General features: G+C 42.0%; 1 protein-coding gene across 1 annotated transcript in view; it reads left to right on the top strand.

Annotated features, from left to right (window-relative positions):
• Nucleotides 1-22,427, top strand: part of PLEKHG7 (pleckstrin homology and RhoGEF domain containing G7) — a 29,651-nt gene extending 7,224 nt beyond the window's left edge. The window contains exons 3-16 of the mRNA XM_041474261.1: nucleotides 209-336; nucleotides 1,493-1,533; nucleotides 3,339-3,434; nucleotides 4,451-4,600; nucleotides 6,559-6,654; nucleotides 9,190-9,285; nucleotides 10,556-10,669; nucleotides 12,330-12,504; nucleotides 13,889-14,004; nucleotides 14,773-14,866; nucleotides 15,308-15,387; nucleotides 16,682-16,841; nucleotides 20,712-20,809; nucleotides 22,320-22,427. Of these exons, the coding sequence (XP_041330195.1) occupies nucleotides 209-336; nucleotides 1,493-1,533; nucleotides 3,339-3,434; nucleotides 4,451-4,600; nucleotides 6,559-6,654; nucleotides 9,190-9,285; nucleotides 10,556-10,669; nucleotides 12,330-12,504; nucleotides 13,889-14,004; nucleotides 14,773-14,866; nucleotides 15,308-15,387; nucleotides 16,682-16,841; nucleotides 20,712-20,809; nucleotides 22,320-22,427 (1,552 nt within the window). The remainder of the gene's footprint in view (nucleotides 1-208; nucleotides 337-1,492; nucleotides 1,534-3,338; nucleotides 3,435-4,450; nucleotides 4,601-6,558; nucleotides 6,655-9,189; nucleotides 9,286-10,555; nucleotides 10,670-12,329; nucleotides 12,505-13,888; nucleotides 14,005-14,772; nucleotides 14,867-15,307; nucleotides 15,388-16,681; nucleotides 16,842-20,711; nucleotides 20,810-22,319) is intronic.
• Nucleotides 22,428-23,474: the final 1,047 nt, after the last annotated feature.

Below are 23,474 nucleotides of genomic sequence, written 5' to 3'. Positions count from 1 at the left end.
CACCGTGGAGTTTGAAACTCAACTAGGTGTTTGCTGTCAGTCACTGAAATTCTCTGCTCGTTGTTCTTTTAACACATTATGTCACAGCTCCTGTGATCTGGTTTTTTAGCTGATTCCCTCCTGGATCAGCAAGGAGCCCTTCAGAAGGTCCCTGCAGCCTCCGGAGGACAGAGATGACGCGTGTTGTTGTTGTTGTTGTGTCTCACAGATCAGCCGAGCGCAGGCGCAGCTCCCTGGTGGTGAGTCTGCCGGGCCTCGAGGTGTTCCCTGGAGACCTCCTGGTGTCAGACAGTGCCATGGACTACCTGCCCTGCTCATCCTTCCTGCTCAGTGCAGGTCAGATACGGGGTGGGGTTTGCTTCTCCGAGCCCAGCAAAAGCGGGGCTGGAACACGTGTGCGTGTGGGATGGGAGGGAGGATGTATACAATTTGTTTTCCCCCTGCATTTTACTGTTGAATGCAAAATGCAAGTAGATGAGAAGGTAGGACACAGATCACTTTGCTCCTCCACAGGCTAGAAGCAACCAGAGCCCAGGCCAGGATCTCCATCTGGAAGCAGCGGAGGTACAATTTCCTACCTCCACAGCTTCAAGCAGAGAGAAAAGTGGCCCATGCTGCCCTTTGCGGTTGTGTTCTGATCACAAGGGCAGCAAACCCAACTCATGGCTAGAGGTTTCTCACAAGACATTCTAAAGCTCAAATGCAGACCTACAAGCCACAAATGGCTATTGTAGAATATAGTGTGGTGTGATTGACGGAGATGCTGGTGGCCAGAGATCAAAAGTTTCTCAAAAAACAAGTCAGCCAAGGTCACAACCAGCATTTTCATGACAGCAAATAAGCCAGCCATTCCCAGAATGGCTAAGACCTTCAAAATACAGAAACACAAAGTTTTGACTGTGATTCCCTGTTACACACACCTGAAGATGGGTGCCACATAAAGAAAACCTTTTCAAATTTCTTGCTGAACACAGTAGTTCCTCACAGGTCACCAGTGCATTCCTAAATCTAGATCCCCAGCTTTCCCTGTGCCTCAACAAGGACCACAAATTACACTCTGCCTCACTGTGCCAGCCTCATGACAGATCTGAGGCCCAGGGCTAGTAGGATTGTTTATTCACTGGAGATTTAAATACCTGCATAATTCCAATTTATCACGATGAGAGGGCGTAGACCAATTCTTGTTTTAAAACATCATCTTCAAAAATTGCCTTGCGGTATGATGGTTTTCCCAGGTTAAGAATTGGCAATCACATTGTGATCACTGCAACAAGTAGGAGTGTTCAGCACCATCCCACCACAGATAGTCATAATTCTTGCTGGGAGGAGCCCAACAAGATTCATGGGTTTTAAGTTTGGTGTACAAACTGCCTAAACTCAAGTATTAAATATGAGCCAAGTAGAATATAGTCTATCAAGCTGCATATACAAATAATAGTTTTCTTTTTTATCTATTTGTTTCCTTACTGATAACGCTTGTTTTACCCATTAGAATCCAAAAAGTCAAGGTGGCCATTTGCCAAAAGAGGAGTTGTGAGTATTTTTACCATTTTATTTCTCCTTGCGCTGACCTTGCCTTTTCCCACAACTAACCTGGGTAAAAATATCTTCTTTACTTTCTTGCCCTCGGAGAAGGGCAGCCAGCAGGTGAGCTGAACTCAGAGGTGTCTCAGCCCTCCCTGGGACTGCCTGCACATTAGCCTGCAATGAGGACTGGGTGGCTCCAGTGCAGCCACTGCATGGGATGCGCACGAGAGCGCAGTCAGGGCCCCTGCTCCCATCACCAGAGAGGTGTCCGTGGACCAGGAGGGCAGAGTGGCAATGACAGCAGGGACTCTCATTCAGGGCTGGCAGCAGGCCCAGAGCCTCTCCCTAGGGTAAGGCAGCACACGGTGACAAATCAGCTGCATTGTTTCTTGGACCACCATGTATCCTGTATTTCCTGTGTGCCCTAGGGCTTTGGAGCATGCAATGGACTGCCACTCACATGCAAGGATTCTAAGCTTTACCAGCAAAAGCAGCATTCCACGATACTTTCTTAGGCCTTTCCTCTCCTCATGAGTGTCCTCTCACTCACCAGTGAAAGCACAATTCAGTGAATTTTATCTTGTCTAACATAATTCCTTATCTTTTCCATTTATGAAAACTTTCACTTACTAAGGTATCTGAATTTCCTTTCTGTGTACTGTTCAGCATTCAAAAAAATTATTTACAAGTGTCTTAACTTTTTCTCCCTAAGCATGTAATTAAGAACAGTCCCTTCCTAATGCAACTTTTTTGCATTTTATGAAAGAATACAGAACCAATTGGTTCTGTGCACACAGAACCAGTGCAAGTACTCAGGTTTATATGTATAAGAACTCTCTCTTCATTTGATAGTAGTTTCATAGCATTTGAAGGAACATGAACTAAACCTGAGGATTTTTACCTGAGGATTTTTAGATTCAGGAAAATATTTTAAATTTGCAATAAAAAGTACTTGATATTCAGATAAAAGTGATTTCTAAGACTATTAAATGCCATAACATTTAATTAATGAAGATTCGTTTGCTGGTACACTGGTTCAGTGTGCATATATATTAATGGCATTATTTTTTCTGCCCCATTTCAATCTATCATTCAAAATTAGTTACTGAACTTAGGGTTTAAGTTTCACATATTATAATCAAACACATATTTCAAAATTTGCTTGAGTTCAGTGCCTAAAGTTCAAACAATAGAAATCCATGAAGTGGGAATATACAGTTCTAGAGGACAGATAAAACTTAGGCAAACACCTTAAAAGTCTGTGCCCACAGCACTAAATTAGAGTTGCTTAAATTTTTTACAAGGCCTGAATAAACAAAGCTGAAACAAAAGCAATTGTTTTTATTTCATGGTCCCTCACACAAACTACTGCTCTTCTTTTAACTTTCTGAAAGCTCATTTTACAGACACTGCTCTGCAGATGACCAAGGGATCTATTTCCATATATAGCTCAAAAAATAAAAATAAATAAATAAACACACAAATTTGTATACCTATGACAGGATTTCAACTATGAATCTGTTGTCCCCTGTCCCTGACAGTGCTAAGGGAAGCAAAGCATTTCATTTGTTCTGTTTTCCAAGGGTTGCCTGTTACCAATGTCTTACACATCCAGACCTGAGGTATTTACACACCCCACCCACAGCTACAAAGAAACCTGACATCACTGCCTTGTCTCTGTGTAGAAGAGCCTGGAAAGACAGAGAAATCACTCATTTAAGGGTAAACTCCTAAAGGATTAGGGCAAGAGGGGTAAATTTCTTAACAATCTTTAAAACACTCTATGAATCAGGTTTCTTGTCATTCAACAGAGTAAAGACAAACAGAAGCAAGCAACTGATCTGGAAAGTTGTCTTTCTACTGTTAAGATCATAGACCACTGCACAGATGAACTTTTCTGCTTTAAGGTATCAAAATTCTCAGTATACTGTATCAAGGATACTTAAGGCTAGAAGGAGGAATTCTGTATTCTTTATAAGCGAATATTTTTCAGTTCATTAATCTGGATATGAGACCTTTCTGTCAAATTAATGTATAAGTATATGGCATATTTTTAGCAAAATGGCATATGGAGGGGAAACTGAGGGTCAGAGTAGCTTAGCAAGGGCCCTCAAAATCATCTGGATATTGCCAAGGATCCAGACTGCCCTAGACCAGGGAGGTACCACCTTCAGAAAAAGGTCTCAAGGCAACCCTCTCAGCAGCACCTACAGGTGCTAGAAAAGCAGAGCAAAGAACCTAGAGCATCAGAGAGAGGCCAAATGGGACACAGCCACCCCCACTGCTGTGTTCAGAGGCAGCCACATGCAGGTCAGGGCCAGCACCAAGGTTTGGCTCCAGAAAGGCACCAAAGCCTGTCTGCCAGACAAACAAGGCTTCTGGGCCCCAGGCACCTAACAGCATCCCCTCTCTGAAGCAAACCTTTTGCTTCTCACAGCAGGCTGTTATCTGCAGCTCCCCACACACAGCTGCTAAGGGCTTCTGCCAGTGCCTAATTTATACATGGACACCTGACTTTGGAGCAGGGCCATAATGTGATAACGGCCACCTTAGGACTATACAAAACAATTTCCAAGTGACTGTAAAGACCTAGTCCTTTGGTACTTTCATTTTATCATCCACCCAGGAGCAGCACAACAGATCAAATTCCTTAGCATTTGCAAGCTACCCACTCATTTTTGATACAACACACCTAAACATAGAGTATCACATTGTGTTGCTTCCAAATTCAGTGTGTATATATTGTAAGTATTTTAGAGGAGAATGGTGGGGTTTAAAATATTTTAAAGGTACTTTTAAGTTTTCAGAAGAAAAATAGCTAATACTGGTAGATGAAATTTACACAGTAAATAGGACATAGATTCTTTTCATAAGGTTTGAAGCAGTTGATGCAACAATTTTTTCATTCTTCTTCAATCAATAGAGTAAATCTTGGCATGAATTTATAAGTGAGCAACAGACTGAGCAGAAATATGTCAACAGCCAGTTGGAAATGAAAAAAGAAGAAGCAGTGTGGGAACTTTTCACAAGTGAATGCACTTACTTTCTGGATCATTTGCTGGTTCTCAAGATGGTAATGTCAGATTTCACATCACAAAAATAAGGAAACATTATTTGTTCTGCTGTGATGGACATAGAGCCTCCTGAAACCTCTCGTTAGAGGTCTGCGGGGGAAGGACTTAGGCACCTGGTTTTCCTCCCACCTTTCCTGCTCATCCTGTTTCCATAGCTCCTTTTTCTGTGTTTATGATGGTATCTTTCTAAACATTGCTTTTGAGGGATGCAATCTAGTGCTTTGCAATTAGCATCTGACTGCAGAGCCTTCTGGGATATTCAACTGATATTCCATTAGTCGTATTGCAAATACTGCACTGAAGCCATGCTGCAATCAGTTATTTCTCTACTGGACTATTCCAATTGCTAATGTTGCTAGTGTGCAACATTATATTTGTCATTTAACTTCATATAGAGCTGTGGTTAGATTGTCCTGACTGCAGCATGAAAACCTCAGAATTCTGCAGTTTTACTGTTACATGAAAACAAGTATACTGAAAACAACTCCTCTCCCAAAAACTCTGTATTACCTCCAATACAGTGAATTTTAAGAGCTTGAAATATGGACAGCAATATTACAGACTGTTACAAGAATAGCTGCACTATTTACATTCACCACACATCAAAAGTTAATGTATGCATTCAAAAGGATGGAAGCTTCCACAAACATTTTCTTATCATGTTTCTCTTACTCAGCACAGACACTTTCTGATTTCTTATGAAGTCAAAGAAAAGAGATTTGTAAAACATTCTTCATGTTGCTGAAAAGTTATCCTGGACAATAGAAGAACTACTGCAAAGCAAAGGAAAGGAATAGAGGAGTGGGCTGAATTCCTCCTTGGTGGGGCAGAACAGGAAGGGACAGAAAACAGGATAGCGGGACCAGCTTTGGTTCAAGGCAGGAGAAGAGCATCCTTCTTTCTATACACTTTGCTTAGAAATCTGAAAAGTTTAAAAAGTGGTGTATACTGGGAAGAATGATGATAACAGCAGGCATGCAGGCTCCCTGTGAGTCTGATGCAGGAACCCACAGACAAGCCTTAGCCAGCCCTGCATGGTCCATGAATGATGAGCTATTCTGTCCATGCCAGCTTCCCAAACTCTCCTGCTAAAGAAAGAACCCACTGCATCTGGGTAACCAGTTTTAAAGATACCTGGTTACTCCCAAGTATAGAGATATTCCACTGATTTTAATGAATCTCCACAGGAATCTTTTAGACCACTATAAATACCCTTTAAGCTCTCAGGACAACCAGGTCATGGTAACTAAAGAATTACACAAGGCTCAGCAAGCACTCTCACTAGTTATTCGGTCTTGGCACCTGGGTGACAAGTTTTTTTCATGATGCTTTATACACATAAACAAAAAAATCTACTCAGTAACCTATAAATTTTAAGACTTTTTCAGATTTAGGTCAGATTCAGTACAGCTCAATAAGCTTAAAAAATATAAAATATTAAACAGCCAATAAATGCACATGCAGTTTTCACTGAATACAGGTTAATAAAACAATCCAAATAGATAAAAAACCTCCACAGGACTGCTACTTACCTTAATCCAAGAATATCTTTTTTCCTTATGATAACTCTTAACAATTTAGATAGCAGGAGTTGCATGGGGTAGGAAGGAAAGCATTTAGAAAGGTCATAGAAATCTGTAACTGTGACTGATGTCACTGAGTCCTTCACCAGGGATCTGCAGGGGGCTCATTTGCCCAAGGGCACAGCAGGGACACAGCTGCCTCCATGGTAACCACAGAGAAACCCCAGAGACATCACTCATACCCTCTTCTGCACAAAACCCAATATTTAACCTTCAGGCAGATCAGGAAACTTTTCTCACAATGCCATCTTCTGCCCTCCCTAAATTAAATAATCCTTTCATTAATTTGAGTTAAAATGTTATTTTTGGGGGGAATAAAAATGTATTGAATTGGCACAAACAGTAATTAACATGGATTTGTTTTGGTTTTAAAGATATTTATGAACACTCTAAAATACCTCCAGAGTAATGAATTTCTCTTGGATGTGGATTTGTGGAGACTTTTTGCAAACTTAGAGGACTTAAACAAGGTGAGTAGAAAAAGAGAAGTGTTACTCAGATCAGAAATCAATCAGCCCAGTAAAAGAACACAACAAACCAAAAGCTTCTATTTAGTTTCAATGTTCACATTTGGAACTTTGTTCAAATAATCCACCTTTTCCTCTTTTCTATGTGGTATATCAGTGAGAGTCAAATACCACCAGTGCAAAACATCCTCTTGTATCTCTAGCCAAAGGTACACAGCATTTTAAACATGGGAGAGAGCTCATTTGGCAGTTGTGTCTGAAGTAAACACAAGTTTGAGACTAATTCTCATAAGCAATGACCTTTTAAAAGAGATGAAGATAAACTACTACCCAATCCTTACACCAGAACAGAAAGCATGGCAAAATAACTACATAGCAAGTCCCCTTTTGCAAGCAGATGGGCACAAAGACTTTGCTGTCTATTATTCCACTCCAAAAGAGCAAGTTAAAACAAAATGCTGATCCCCTCTCTCCAGCTTGGTTTCCCTTGGCAGTGTGTAAGGATCTCTCCCACAGAGCCTGGATGCTGTGTGCTCATGTGCTACTCACTCTGCACTGTCCAGGAGGAGGGAGGCCACAAGGCTTGGCTGTGATGTGCTCCAGCTCTTTGCTGCTTTTGGCCAGTTGCTGGGAGACCATTTTCAGCTCCTGAAAGTTAAAAACCCCTAAGTCAAAAATAGCTTTTACATTACTTTGGAAACAAAACAATTTTTCTTAGCTTAAGGGTCCTTTTACAGGACACCTCACCCTTTACTGGAAAGAGAATTTTGGAAAGAACTCTGCAGCTGCCTTAATTGAAAAACTACTCACAATCACATCACATGCCCTAAATCAGCTGCTGGATTCCATTTATTTCCCTTACTGTAATTCCCTTGCCTTAATATTGAATGTCTCCCTTTTTAGCCAAAACAAGAATACTGGGAAAGGTCTTCAAAGCAGGGACAGTTAGCCAGAACTCAAACACATGAGCACGGTAGTGCTGCTCAGTCACAGACCTCACACCTGGTGAGCTGCTGAGTGACCAACCAGCAGGTTTGGAGATACAAGGGAAAAGATTTTTAGCCAACAGATTTCCCCTTTGGCTCGCTGTGGATTCAGACTGTACACGCAGGCAACTGGTAGAGATCAGCAGATGTGTGGTTGTTGATTGCCTTGCTCTTGTTCAGAGAAGGGAGTGGGATATATTGCTGTGTTTCACTTAGCTTTGAGCTTGATCGTGTCTTGAGAGAATTATCTTTAAAAAACATCCTGCTTTAATTTCTAATTTTGTAGTCCTTATTGATGAGGATAATAAATGATCATTTGTTATGCATACTTTAAATATTGATTAAATGTAGGAGAAAGAAGCTGCTGTTGATGCCTGTGGTGCCTTTTTTTCATACATTTTACAGTATACATATCCTCTTGCCAGCAGACTGAATCAATGAAAAAATGTATGCTTTAAAATTGTAAAGGTCAAAATTAAAGAATGAGCATCATCCTATAAGCATCCTTGCCCCCATAAATGCACCAAACAAAGCAGTTTGCTGCTACTACAGTCTGTAGCAGTATCACAGCAGATTGATGTGCCCTTCTGGCCTAATGTTTGGCCAACAACTTAGCCCAGTCATGAATTTGTGTGAAAATAGTGTGCTCAGGATGAAAGTGTGGGCTTAGGAGCAGGCTTGCAGCCCCATCTGGCTGATAAGGCAGGCATTTTGAATCCAATACAAACATGTAAAGTTAACTTATGGGGAATATGTGAGTTTTTGTAGTATTTTATAGATACTTCCCTCACCCTCAATTGTATGAAAAAAACGCAAACCACGAAAGATGGTTCTTCTTCCATGAAGACCTCCTTAACTGTCACAGCTCTGTCAACACCATCATCGTTTTCCAGCAGATACCATTCATCCATTGTCATTTTTTATGTCAATCCATGTTAAATACAGCTGCTACCCTAAGACAAGTTTAATGGACTAACTAATCTTGTTTCAAAGCTTTTGTCACCAGGAACTATCACAACATAAGTATTTGTATAGATTTGTCTTAGTTTCTGACTAATTAAAAGATTCTAGGCATAATTCTAAAGACAATTCTGACAATAGCAGAGATAGGTATAGGCACCCATTACACTTGGAGCCTTTAGAGAGGCCAGGGATAGGAAATATAACTGCTTTAATCTTAACTTCAGATCACTGATGCTATCATATAATTCGCAAAAGCTCCATACTGCTGTCTCCTCATCACAAAAGTTTCATATCTTCTTGGTGTGGTTTCGTGGGCAGCTCTTCAGAGCACTGACTCTTTCTTCTTCACAAAGTAGCCAACTGAGTCCAGCTCCTTCTCAAGGAGCCAACCCACTCTTTTATAGCACTCTTCTTCTCCTTGGTCACAGCTGTGGCCTGTTAAAGTCAGGCCTGTTCCTAGCCTCTGCTAATAGGCCCAGCTGCAACTCCTTAGGGGTGAGACTACTTTCTGCACTATCTTTGTTTTCTTATATTCTATCCCACCACACACTGATGCTAATTTATCTTTATTTTTTTTCCCCTTACTTAGATAAGTCTCAGTTTTCTGAAAATGTTTTTTGAAACTGTGAAGAAGCATGTCAGCAAGTCAGACTCTCCTATGGATTTCAGCTCTGTACTCAGAATGGTAACATAATTAGAAGTGTTCTTGCTTTTAACACGAGCAGCAAACCATTTATCAGGGCATACAGGTGCTCCAGAGCAATCAGGTCAGCCAAGCCCATGCCATCTGTCACAGGCAGTTTGGTCTCAGCCTCAGGTTGGTCCTATCAGAAGGATGTTTTTATTTCTATTCATTGGCATGTTTGAAGCAGTCATGGAAAGGTGCTCTGCATCTGGAATCAAGTGTGGAAAGATTCTCCCTTCCTGGGGAACAGCAGCCCAGACTCTGAGGAGACTCTTCCACTGGCAGAGGCAATCTTCCCACCCTATGGAAGATGTTTCCCTGAAACCAGATCCCAGCTCCATCAGTGCCTGCTTCCACTCCTTCACACTGATCCTCCTTTCCTCCACGAACCAGACCCACAAGTGTTCATAATTGCTTAATTAAGAGCTCACTGACACTGAGATTACACTTCGGCCTGTGTCTGTCAAGCAAGAGAGAGGTGCAGCCACAGCTGCCCTGCCTTCCCTGTGACCCTTTTGGTCAGTCAGTGTGGGAAGCAAGGCAGCTGTCTGAACAGCAGTCTACAGGAGCTCTAATTCCTGCTCAAATTTCTAATGCCTGTAAATTGGAAATATTAATGAAGATAGAAAATCAATTGATTGACGGAACCTTCCCTAGCAGTAGAGGCCATTAGAAAACTTCTGGGAAATACCAGACGACCCTACCTCAGTGAAAAGATTTTTAACAGAGAAATTCAGGCTAGAGCTTGATTTCTTGCCCCTGTGACCTCTGACTTCAGGCATTCTTATTGATAATGTTTGTGTAGACAGACAAAATCCCAGATAATGCTGCATTTTATCATGCATGACAATCAACATCTCCAACGTAAATGAGGCTATCCTGTTTTTTCTAGGAGCATACTCAGATATAAGATACCATGCTACATGAAGTCATCAAAGCTGTTTCAGAAATAGTGGGTTTGATCTTCAACTTCCATAGGAATTTCACGTCATTTATTTCTGATGAGGACAAAGTCTAAGAATGTGTCACACCTCTGCAGATCTGTTAAAACTCTACTCCCATGCATTATGAAGCATTGTTGTGGTATTTTTACTACTTTACAGTTTAATTGCTGTTTAAACTGCCCTTTACTTTTTTAATTCCCTCTTTTTCCATTTTCCTAGATGCAAGGAAATCTCATATAAAATGCAAATTACAAACCCAAAACACTTGTTTCTCCCTTTGTCACAATATTTTTCTTTCTTGATAAATTTCCAAACCTTTTCTGCAGTTTTTCCAGGGTGACCTCTGCCAGACACACCAGATTTACTGCCTTAATTATACCTCTGCTGTCTTCTACTTGGAAAAACTGAGACAGAGAGAAGATTTTGGCATCTATCTGAAGGTAAAGGTTGTTATGGCTGTTGTCGCCTTCAGCCTTCCTACCTTATGACAGGATTTTAACAGCAAACTAGGAATGCTCATTAGAAGCAAAACTGCGTAGATAGCATTTCACATGGATTTCTTGAACTGCAGAGCCTATCACTGATTGGAAGCCACCCTCCTGAGTGTACCTGCATGTGTGAAAGTCCCTACTTCTAATTTAGAGCAGATAAGGGGGGAAGAGCTGGGCTGCCTTTTTGCAGGCAGAATATACAAACTACTAGCCTCTTTCTTTGGTTTTGCACTTAATTCCTTGGCTCAGTGACCTCCACCTTAACAAAGTGAAATGGTTACAGGAAAACAAAACAAAAAAAGAAAGACACATAAATCAATTTCAAATGTTTTACTTTGGCATCAAAACACTACCAGTAAGGGAGAATTTACCTCCCTCTAAGGGTAAAAAGAGCAATCAGTGGACTCTTTATCAAGTTGCAGCACTACAGCTGGTTTTGTCTTTGCTGACCCCAGCCAGTGCAGTGGTGGGGTCTCAGGTTCTGCTCTTTCTGACATCACTACAGACCAATGTGTCCTGTAAACACTTAAGATTAGTCTTCAATGTTACAGGTTTAGATAGAGAAACCTAAAGTAGTGGGTTTTTCTCACAGGCAGCCCAAAACTGGAAGGACATCTTTTTGTGGCAGGCAAGCTCTGCAGCTTGGGCCTTGGAGTTTCACATTGCTTGCTCCCTGCTGATGATTTCATACACTCACACCTAGGAAAAGTGTTCCCCAGTGGCAAGCAGTGACCCCAAAATATAAGGTGGCTTTCAAACCTAACTCAGATTAATTTTCTCAGGTCTTCCTGAGAAAATTAAAACAGCAGATAAATAAGAGCCCTACTGGCTATGACAGCATGGCCACAGCATCTGGAATGGTAAGCAGCAATGCAGAATGTGAATCTGGAGGGGCAATGCAATTCTCCCAGTGGAGAGCTGTCCTTGGCTTGGCTGGGATACTGTTAATTTTGTTCCTAGTAGCTGGAATAGCATTGTGGTTTGCATTTAAGATGAGTGTAATATTGATAACACACTGATGTTTACTTGTTGCTAGACAGTTTTCATTAAGTCCAGGACTTTTCTGTCTCTCACCACCACCAGCGAGGAGTCTGGTGGGCACAAGGAGATGGCAGGGGACACAGCCACAGCAGGTGACCCCAGCTGACCCAAGGGGTATTCCATACCATACGGTGTCACGCTCAGTACATTAACTAGAGGGAAAGCTGGCTGGAGGGGCCTCTGCTCTGGGACTGGCTGGGCATGGACCAGCGGGTGGTGAGCATTGTGCACCACTTGTTTTCTATATTCTGTTATTTTTTTCCCCTTCTGTTTCTATTCTATTAAACTACCTTTATCTCAAACTACAAACTTTATTTTTTATTTCCCATTTCTCTTCCCCATCCCACAGGAGGGAGAGAAGAGTGAATGAGTGGCTGTGTGGTTTAGATACTTGCTGGGTTAAACTATGACAAGAGAGTTTATACTGCCCTCGTTCTCACTGAGTGAGAAACTCATATTTCATTAGTCCCTGTCACATTACAGTCAGCTAATGATGCAGAAAACTGTTTGCTACCTCCTAGCCAGGAGGAAGCTGAAGCCTAAGGCACATTTTCTTTGTCTTCAGCAGTGGTGTGAACAAAATGAACAGTGCAAGAGGTTGCATCTGCCAGAGCTGCTGGTTGCTCCTCTGCATCGACTGACACGATATCCCCTCCTCCTCAACAACATCTGGAAGAGGAGCACTGACGGAACAGAGAAAAGTTTTATCCAGTCACTTAAAGAGAAGGTGGAAAAGTCTATAAGTAAGTAGCAAAGGTTAAAAGCCAAGTGTGCAGTTACAAATTAGAAAGTTACATGGCTTTTTTTGTGCATGTCCTTTGAAGTGTGAACTGGTCAAGTGTCTCCACAGAAAAGCAACAAGGATGTGTATGCCTTCCTGTAATGCTGTAGGGAATGATTTGGGCCAACTTGTGCTGTCAAAACCTCTCTGAGCAATGTCACAGGACTCCCAAATCAGTGAGTCACTTGTATTTTCTTAGAATCATCTGCAGTGACAGGCAAAAAATTAAAAGCAGATCTCAAATTGGACCATATCAAGAAAGATCCCAAACAAAGAAGTCTTTCAGCTGGATTTATGTCTAAGGAGGATTTTTTAGGGCTGATCCTTAATAGGATGAATTTGCACTCACAAGGGAACATTATGTCCGTGACCTTTCACTAATGACAGAGTCCTACTACCTAAAGTTGTCCCAGCTACAGATTTTCTCTAGCTATTGCATAAAACAAGAGGCTGGTCCAGATATTAATTTTTTTCCCTGATTTTTTTAAAAATATGTAATATTTATATATTTTACATATAAGGACAGCAGATTTAGGTGTGGCCCCAAAAGACCATGGGATGTCTGGAGAGTACTACTGGCAGAATAAATACACCCTTCCAGAAATTAGACACCTCTGGATGAAGAAAACTAAAGACAGAAGGGTGACCCATCTTTACTCACAGACACCTGACAAAGATCTGCCTTCATTTTTTGATCAGTGAACCAGTAACACAAAGAACAGTTGTAGTCCAAACACTCCCCTTCTGGTGGGGAGGTATGTGTCTGAAACCATTATCTGCAATGGTTTCAGACATTCCACTGCACTCCACCCAAAAACCTGAAATTTCAGTTGCAGGTCCATTAAAGCTTTGCCCATAATGGCCTTGAATCAGCAAAGAAACAGTACCCATTTTTTACATTTTTGGGGGACGCCCACCTCAATCACTTCTGGCAACACTTCCACTGAAATTAATTCTCATTAATTTCAACAGTTTTTTATCAGGCTCTATATAATAAAAATTATTTTTCTCTCACTATACCAGACAGTTTAGAATGACAGGACTTTTTTTGAAGATATTTTTAAGATTGCAGTTTAATTAACTTTTCCTGTTCCCCAGACAGATTAGTAAACACAACCTTTCCATTTAGCAGTGAATTTAAGCATCTTTGAATGCATGAATTGAAATTCTGTCCCTGCTGATCTAAGTAGAGTTTAGGCATTTTTTACAATGAGATCAAGATTTCATCTGGAGCCTCATATGTGAGGTACTTCAGCTTTCACTGGAGAAAATCGGTATTCAGCATCTTCTAGAAACAGGACTGCTTTTGCCAGCCCTGGCACTAACTGGTGTTTCACACATTTCAGGGGATCTGGAAGGTAAAGTCAAGTGGTTGGACAACTTTCAGAAGTTCAGGCAGCTGCAAGAGGTCATAATTTGGCCTCAGGTCTGGGATCGTGACAAAAGGTTCTTTGTCCCAGAGGTAAGCAGATTCTAAAGGGTGCTTTTTTTTCTTCTACAGGAGGGTTTAGTTTCCTGTCTGTCTCACAGTGTGGTCTAGAGTTGGCTGGTTGTCTGTATTCTAGTTTTGGGGATGGCTCTGCTCTAACAGGAGCAGCTGCAGCCTGGGCACTGCAAGTGCTGTAGCTGAACACACACAGTGTGTCTTGGATGGCAGCTCTCAGCACCCAAGAGAGGGCAATTACACAGTCCAGGAGGACTCTATCATATTGGCTTTTAGGGGACAGAATGAAATGGGATAGATGTAAGTATTACCAGCATTCAGTAAAGTAGAAATTATTTGCCTCTTTCACTTCTCAAGCTGAGCCAAAGAACTTCCCATTTACACTTAAAATGCATTACAAAAAATCACACAGCATACCTGGATGTGCACATTTTTGCTGTAGCTACCCCTTTACCCAGACAGACTTTAAGCAGCACTATGGTAACATCATCAAGTGGGTCTCATCTCAAGGATTATGTCTGTTCACATACAGGGCTGCAAACACTATTAAACTCAATCTGGAAAAATAAAACCCAGCTTAACATTTCAAAAGCATAAATACATTTAAGCAATAGCACTGCTGAAGAAACACAGCCATGCTCAGTTATCAGCTGTGTGATGTACTTAGCCTGAGACAGGAGCACACAAACACTCATCTTGTGTAGCTGCTGGTTGCTTCCCTGCTCGTCATCCATTATGCATGGCTCCCCCATTCTCTCTCTCTCTCTCTTTTTTTTTTGGGTCAAGTGTTTGAAGCAAAACTTAAAAGAAAACAGCAGTGAAAACCTTTTGTCTTCAGCAAACAGACTTCTCCTTCATGAAGGGAAGCTGATGCTAGCAGGTAAGGTCCCTGAATCTCCTCGTGTCCAGAGATAGCTTAGCAGAATTATACATTGTTATGGCAGATCCAGAATGGACCTCTGCAACAGCATTTGGGCAGGTGCAGGAAAGAAAAAGCAACTGTATAGTTTATCAGAGAGAGACTGAGATACAGCCAGGGTGCCAATAGGATGATAGTCTGTATGATTGTTTTTTGTCCTTTATCCTGGCAAGCAAGTAGTTTTCTATCAGAATGAGGAAGCCAAAATAACTGAGACATATGACTTAGTACATTTGAGAATGCAGACTGAAGAACAAATAGTTGTGAACTACACTGGAAACAAGGTTTCTTTGTTAAAAGAATTCTGTAAGGTGCAGTGATTCATAGATGTGCCTCATCTTAGAAGTAGCAATTCCTTAAAATAAACACACAATAAAACTGATTTTTTGTTTTCCTTCTCAGAAAGCACAAGACTCCTTGATGTCTACCTGTTTTTATTTGATGATTTCCTACTAATTACCAAAATTAAACGTAACAAAAAGGTAATAACGTCTAGAGATATACATGGTTGCAGTTGTTACATTTTTTAACTTTTGGATGGCTTTTGAATGTACTTTGGAAGATTGATCTAATTATAAAAATACAAGATGACTAATCATCATGAAGAACAGCTGATACTTCCTTATGTGACTAGCAAACCATAACACTGATTCAAAAGCCTGCTTCTAGGCTCAGTATAGTACAGGAACACTATTACTGGCAGAATTTACATTACAAGACCTTAATATCTTCCTGATGTTGTTCTGATGTGCTGGACTCCTAAAGCTCAGAAAAGTTTCAGGAATGTAAGACTTTTTTTAATGGTCCCTGCAACCTGAGAATTTTTTATCCCAGAGATATCAGAACTGCTGGAAAGAAGAAAAAAAAATAAAAGGAAAAAAGCCAGAGAAAGGCTAAAATGATGGAAGACTGGCTATATTGCTTGTTGTCCTTTCTTTGCCTTGATTTTCCCAAGTTTAAAATTGAGATATAATGACTGTTTTTAAGAAAACGTGTATTGATGAATGATGCTATAGAGTTCTATAGATGATAAATATCTGTATTTAGACACCAACAGAAGAACTGGATGACCTGAAATTCCTAAACCTTCAGTGTAGGAGTGCATTTAGATAATTAAGTTTATGAAACTGATGTAAACTGAGTCTAAATGAACCTGTGATAATCTCCTAGGTTTTTTGGTTTTGTTTTGTTTTTTTGGTGTTTTTTTTTTTTTAAGAAGCAGTGTTCTGCTTTAGAGAGAAAGTAGATAGAGAAAGCATGCAGTGAGAAGTTTCAGACTCACAGCACCATCCCTCAGCAACAGGGTTGGTGAAGGAAGCAGAAATTCAAGGGACCTGGTACCCTCAGGCAAATCTCTTTGAGAGTTGTCCCAGGGACATGTGTTGGTGAACCTTCTGTGAAGGGCTGTAACTCATCTGGAGCTCCAGGAATTCTGTCTTGTGCATATGCATGAGGGGAGATAAGGAAACTTACCCCCAAGGAAAGGAGAAAAAACCCTGCTATTAAAATAAGGAGGGAAAGGGGGGGAAATACTTTTGGAATGCCTATAACTGCCTTCTGCTTGTGGAGTTGTATTGTGTTTCTTTTGTAGCTTTTTTATGCAAAGTGTAACCTTGCAGGAGATCTCCAGGTACCAATCAGTTTTTCTAAGATTCCTCAGGCAAATAAGCTCTCTATCTTTGATAAGAGAAAAACATAATTTAGAGTTGTTTAGTACCTATACCTCATGAGCAGATGGCAGACAACCTGCTAACCAACTTCATTTTCTATTCCCAGAAATACGGAGGCTCAGACACCAGCTTAATCCCCGTCTGTCCTTCCCTCACTCCTGAGCTGCAGTCCTTCATAAGAGAGGGAGGATTTTGCACAGTCCTAGACCAGCCCATCCCACTAGACAGACTCGTACTGAAAAATGTTGAACCTGTCCAAGTTACAGGTATGTGCCTGCATGCACATAAACACCATGTCAGTGCACTGTGTGTGCGGCAGCATAAGGACAAGCTGCTGTTTGCCCACAAACCACCCCCAGACGCCTGGAGTGCAAACACTGCTGCCTCAGCCCTGCCTGGCTTCCCAGCTCTGCTCCTGCTGGGAGCCTGAGCCGCTGCCTCCGACTCCACAGCCCCGCTGCCAGCAGTGACTCACGCACACACCAGTCACTGTCACACACTATCCATGCACCCCAAAGGAGGTATCAAGATTCCAATGACTTCTTTCTCACAAGCCTTCCCTTGTCCTAACTGTCCTAATATGCTCTCTCAAACCCCAGGCATCTTTCCTTTCACCCCAACATTTTCAGTTCCATACAAGTTACGCAGCATTTTTTCAGCTGTACCACTATATTGTTCTCCTGGGTATCCTCCCACATACACAGCAGCCATTCTCAAGGAGGCTGGAGAGGAGATTTACCTCCTGCTGCTGCTCCTACTCACATCTCCACCAGCTCTTGAGAGGATGGAAATCACCCAGCAGACATCAATGCTTCCTTGCTCTCAGAAATCCAAATGCATCACTGGGGAATATGCCTCCCATCCCTGCTGCTGTGCAGCTGGGTGTGGAATGAAGGAGGGCTGACTGCCACAGAGAGTGACCAGCCTTACCCTGCCAAAACAAGGTTCCCAAAGTCACCAAAATCAGATTTTGGGTGGGGAGCAGGCATGAAACATCAGGCCTCCCCCTGGTCTGAGCCACTGATGCAGCGGGCTCCCACACACCTCACCCTGCTGGTGAGCGGTGCCACATCCAGTTGGTGGCCAGTCACTAGTGATGCTCCCAGGGCTGTGAGGTCTGGTCCTGTTTAACACCTTCATAAAAGACCTGGATGAGGCGAGAGAGGGAAGCCTTAAGCCATAGATGGCATGAATTTGGGTGGGAGTGTTGATCCACTGGGAGATAGGAAGGCTCTGCAGAGAGATCTAAACAGGCTGCATCCATGGGCTGAGGCAAACTGCAGGAGATTCAATAAGGTGAAGTACCGTGTGCTGCACTTCAGTCACAACACCACCATGCAGCATTATGAGCTTCAGGAAGAGTGGCTGGAAAGCAGCCCACAGAAGGAGGACTTGGGGGTGCTGGGTGACAGCCAGCTGAACATGAGCCGGAGTGTGTGCCCAGGTGGCCAAGCAGCCCAAGGGCATGTGGCCTGTATGGGCAGCAATGTGGCCAACAGGACTAGGGAAGAGATCTGTACCTGGCACTGGTGAGACCACACCTCAAATTCTGCGTCCAGTTCCAGGCCACTCTCTAGAAAAAGGACATTGAAAATCCAGAGTGTGTCCAGAGAGGAGCAGTGAAGCTTGGGAAGGGTCTCAAGAGTAAGTCCTAAAAGGAGTGGCTGAGGAATCTGGGGATGTTTAGCCTGGAGAAAAGGGGTGACATCATCACTCCCCACAACCACCTGAAAAGAGGCTGTAGCCAGGTGGGAGACAGCCTCTACTCCTAGGCAAGCAGCAATGGCACAAAAGGAAATGGGCTTAAGCTGCACCAGGAGAGGTTCAGGTTGGACACCAGGCTATTTTCACAGAAAGGGTGGTTAAGGATTGGAACAGGCTGCCCAGGGAGGTGATGGAGTCAGCACCCCTGTGCTGAAGTGTTCAAGAAATGACTGGAGGTGGCACTTAGTGCTGTGGTCTAGCTGACATGGTGGTGTTCAGTCACAGGTTGGACCTCCAATGATTTTGGAGGTCTTTTCCAGCCTTAAGGATTCATTGATTCAGTCTAACACTGCCAAGATCACAGGAGCCTCCTATATCAAAGAGAATGAAAAGAAATACAAATCTCTAGGCTCCAGGGTCATCCTAATCCTAAAGACTGAGAGTAAAAGCTTAGGGGGCTACAGTGATCTGTGGGAAGCAATAGATAAGGAAAATAAACCTAGAGTCTGTAATATTTACGATAACTTTGAAATACATTTACCCAGACTACTTAGCATTCAGCATCAATGCCGAGAGGATATAAAGGCAGGCAATAAAAGGCAAACTACTAAAGACAAGATAAGGGGAACAACACAAAGAATAACCATTTTTAAAACATGTTCCAGGCACTGTCTGCCTGCCTAATTAGTTCCCCTACCAAAACAGCAGAAATGGAGCAAATGTATCAGCCCCCTCTTGCCTGCAGGGTGGAGGGGAGGGCAGCCCCACATCCCATGTAAGCCCAGGCTGAATGGAAGGCCAACAGCTCCTGGGTGCTGTAGAAGGCAATGCAGCCACCCTCCAGATTGGCTATAAAAACCATAATGGTGATGGAAATAATATTTTTGGATTTTTTTTTCCCAAGCCAGCATTTCCCATAGATTCCTAACCAGAGTCTTTCTATCTGTGTGATCCAGCTGCAATCATCAGAATAGAAAACGCTGCCTTTTGCATTGCAGCCTAGGTTCTGTGCACTGGTTATGACCCTTCCCTGCACCCTGGGCCTCATTGCTTGACTTCTCTCCCATATATTCTTACCAGCTTTATTACAGCTGTAGCCACGGCAGTCTCTGTTACTCACTTGTAGTCTCATAACACCTTGGAAGCCCCATCCTAAGACAGGACCCCTTGGGGTGAGGTGCAATAAAAACAGTGAGAAAAATTACTATAGGGAGATTGCAGTTCAGATTCCCACCATTCTGTGTAAAACAACAAGCAAACATTCCAATGTCAATAGAAAATGTCCCATTGCAGGAGAAAGAAAAATATTTCATATTGTCTGGAATGTGTGACCTTGGGGAATGTTGCCAATATATCTGCACTCTCAAAGAGACTTTTATTACTGGTGGCACTAAAAGATTAGTTAGCATGTTCTCAGAAAGGTCATGTGATCCATCACATTAATCAAAAATGAGATCCTGATTTTTGATCTAGCAAGTACTTTTGCTTCTGTTAGTTTGCTGAAGGTTGACATCTCTTTGAAAATAAACAAAGCTCAATGCAAGTACTGGAAAAAAAAAAATATATGTTGCAATATTCTAGGAATACCCTTTCGGCAGCAGGCAGGAGGCTGATAATTATGTAAGATAATTCTTGTCCAAAGCCTTCTATGCATTAGTGAAGGGATAGAAGATAAAATGGTGTGTTCAAAACACCAGGAAGGTACCCTAAAAGCAGAACTACCTGCAAACACCATGACAAGAGATATAACTTCACATGTAAATATAATAGTAGGAACCCAGCTCTGAAGGTTGTAAGCAGCAACATACTTTCTGATTAGAAAACCTTTATTCCAGAGGTGTGACATTGGTGCCACTTTGTTCCCTTGCAGAGAAAGGCACTACATGATGCTCATAGTCATAGAATAGGAAAAAAAGTCTGGCAGGAAACAGAGGAAACATGCCTGACTGCTGACAGCCAACCAGGGCATTCCCAGGAGCACCAGCTCAGGCACAGGCCCAGGGAGAGCCCAAAGCCAGCACTAGCCTGAGTGCAGCCACTTCCCCATGTGCCAGCCATCATACAGACTTACTTAAATAAAATGGGACCTCTCTTTTTAATTTTTGCTATTTGTTTTTCTCTAACTTCAGTTATGATTTAGGCCACTTTGAAGGGAAATATTTCCTAATGATCCTCAGGCAGACTCAAAACCACCTTAGCTGCACCATAATGAAGCAATTAAAAGAAAACAAATGCAAGTAGAATTAAAGTTTTGAACTAAGAAAGCATCCTACACAACAAAATTAACTCACCCTATGAGGGTGCAATTGCCCTTTTAGAAATCAGAAAAGATGCTTACATATATAATTTATTTGATCATAATCAATGTGATATAGAATTGGACTGACAGTTGTACGAGGTGCATTTATATCACTTCTTTACATTTTCCACAGTCTTCAGCCTGCGAAATGCTTTTCTAATTCAGCATGAGAACAGGTATCGGCAGTGCATAGCAGTCTTCTTGCTACAAGCTCAGACAGAGACTGCCAAGGTAGGTAACACATCTTTTTTTCCTTCTTTAATTACACAAATATGCTTTCCCTAAAGGAGGCTGGCAGCCTAAAAGTGGTCATGCTGTGATAAGAATCTCTTACAGTTGTGACACTTGACCAAAACTAAAACAAAACAAAATAACACTCCAGTGCTCTGGCTCACATATTTGTTAGAGAATTTTCACTGCTGAACATGTTCCAGTTTTCTATCAGGGTTGATAGCAGGTCATATTCTTGTTGAGAAACATTATCAATTCTGATTGCAAAAGAAAAAAAATATCCGTTTCTTGTGTCATAGAAGATGGTCAGCCCCTCCACAGAAGTCAATAACAAAACAACCCCTCCACACCCAACTCACATGCAGTAGTACTCAGATCAGAAAACTGTCTCATGCTCAGCTATTCACAACATGCATTTTGCAATTTCAGACTGAACAGATGGCATGATTAATTCCACTGTTACATAAATTTACCCCCCATTTTCACACCATGTCACATTTCTAGTAACAGCACTGTGTATAACATCTGAAAGTGTGTCAGGCACTTCACAGTATTTTGCTTTCTCATGTAAGTTGAATTTCCCTCTCTAATACCTAGTGCACAGAAATTTGATCACCACAAATACTAATTCTTACAAGTAAATGGTGGTAGACTTGTTCTAAGAGAAACACTGAGTGAATTCTTTTAATTTTCAAGTCATTGGCTGGTACTTGGAATAGCTATCCACTCAAGAAGTCATTAGATTCTCCTGTTACTGAAATACAACCTTCCTCTTCCAAAACTGCCTTCACACAAGGGTTACCATCTTCTCAATGTCATAGAATCACAGAATAGTTTGGGTTGAAAGCGCCCTTCAAAGCTTTTAGCCCAAAGGATAAATTCTTTTAGGGTAGTCCAATGTCTAATCATAGCAATTCAGAGACCACTCAACTTCTGTCACCAGACTATCTGGACTAGCAGAGAGAAGGAAGTTACATATTTGAAATTCTCTCTCCATCATTCCCTGTCCTCACACCTGGATGACAGCAAACATAGACCTGAATGCTGTCAGCATGATAACAGAAACTGAAATTCAGATAGCAGCACATGGCAGATCTTGGAGGGGGACAGAACTTGTGATGCTGATAGGACTGGAGCTGTCTTAATCAGAAAAATGAGGAACCCAAACTACAGGGACAGCATTAAGCTAATGAATAAACATCACACAGAAAGGGGTGAAATAGCCTGCAACAAACTTCACCATTACAAACAGAGCATTAAAATGCTACCTTCCAACCAAAAATGGAAACATCTGCTGGAAATCCCTGGCCCCAGACACAGATTCTAGCAGCATGTAGTGGCCTGAACAAGTGGGAGAGTCTCAGTTGTGGGATAATTTATGTTTCCTTCAGCAATTTTGAGCAAAAGCCTGAAGAGAGGCTAAATGAAACAAAAGGCTCTGGATGTTTATGCATCTAACTTGCTGAAAAATTTTAGGTTGTCTTGGTTTACAAATTTTCTCTTGTTACAGAAAGCATGGATGTCACAGATAGAAACAGCAATCTCCAATTACACCACACAACGTGAAACCAAGAAAAGCACTGCTTTCTGCTTCCCTGTTGAATCCTCTGAAATTTAATAATGTCAGCATCGCACTGCCAGAGCCACTGGAAGACTATTGTGGTGACAATATAGTTATTTTATAATATAAATATAATGCCTTAGGTCTCTGAAGCTAACAGATTTCTGACTTGACAAAAATAGGGCACATAAACCACACCATGTAGGAGTAAATTGGAGGAGGGGAATGAGCAATGCAACAAATGTATTGCTCCTAGATGCTTCTTTGCTTCACCTAGGGAAGGTTCTTGCCACCCAAGGAAGCTTTAATAGAGCTTGTCATTTCCTAGAAAGCATGACAGGGGAAAAACCCCTATGTTGGTAAGGACAACTCATTCACTAGAGAAGTTTAGAAGGGTTATTGCATCATTCAAACTGTATTAATAAATTTCATTAAATTAGAATTGTGTAGCCATAGCTTCTGATATTTATGTGTCTCTGCACAGTAACCTGTAATATCCCAAGATGTTTTTTGAATTAATACTGAGCGTGTGTATATATGTATACGTATGTATGCACTTACCTGGTCCAGCGCTCTCCAGATACAGCCTGGCCACTGTGATACACAAACTCCTGCTCTTCCCCTGTGTCTATCATGGGCAAGTTTTTTCCTTCCTGGGAAAGGAACAGCCATCAGGCTCCATGCCAAGTGGTGAATGTGTGAAGCAGGAGGGCAGAACGGGATGCAGACAGATCTGCACCCGGGCATCGCACAAGCTGCCAAGGCCTTGCCACAACTTGGCTGACACAGCTGTGCTCCATCTCCTCAATCCCATGCTCAGCTGCACATGGATCACACCAAGGGCTCACCAGAACCTCCCAGCATCCTGAAACCACTGCTGACAACACAAAGATATTTCAGCCCAGAGGAGTCACACCTGACAGACTAAGGTATGTGCTTTGTGTGCTGGCATAAGGGAGAGGGTATTTCACTTTGCATACTTTTTCACAAAACGGCCTTTAGCCAGATCTACTCACTTTACCAGACAAGCAGTCATTCCTGGCCAGCATGTCTCCAAGGAGGACAGCCCAGGGGAAGGAAGTATTTACACACAGGCTTATCTTC

This window comes from Pyrgilauda ruficollis, unplaced genomic scaffold, assembly GCF_017590135.1.
Source record: "Pyrgilauda ruficollis isolate IOZ18807 unplaced genomic scaffold, ASM1759013v1 scaffold32, whole genome shotgun sequence".
NCBI lineage: Eukaryota > Metazoa > Chordata > Aves > Passeriformes > Passeridae > Pyrgilauda > Pyrgilauda ruficollis.
Note: the sequence above shows the minus strand (reverse complement) of the source record. Positions and strands in the feature narration are given on the sequence as shown.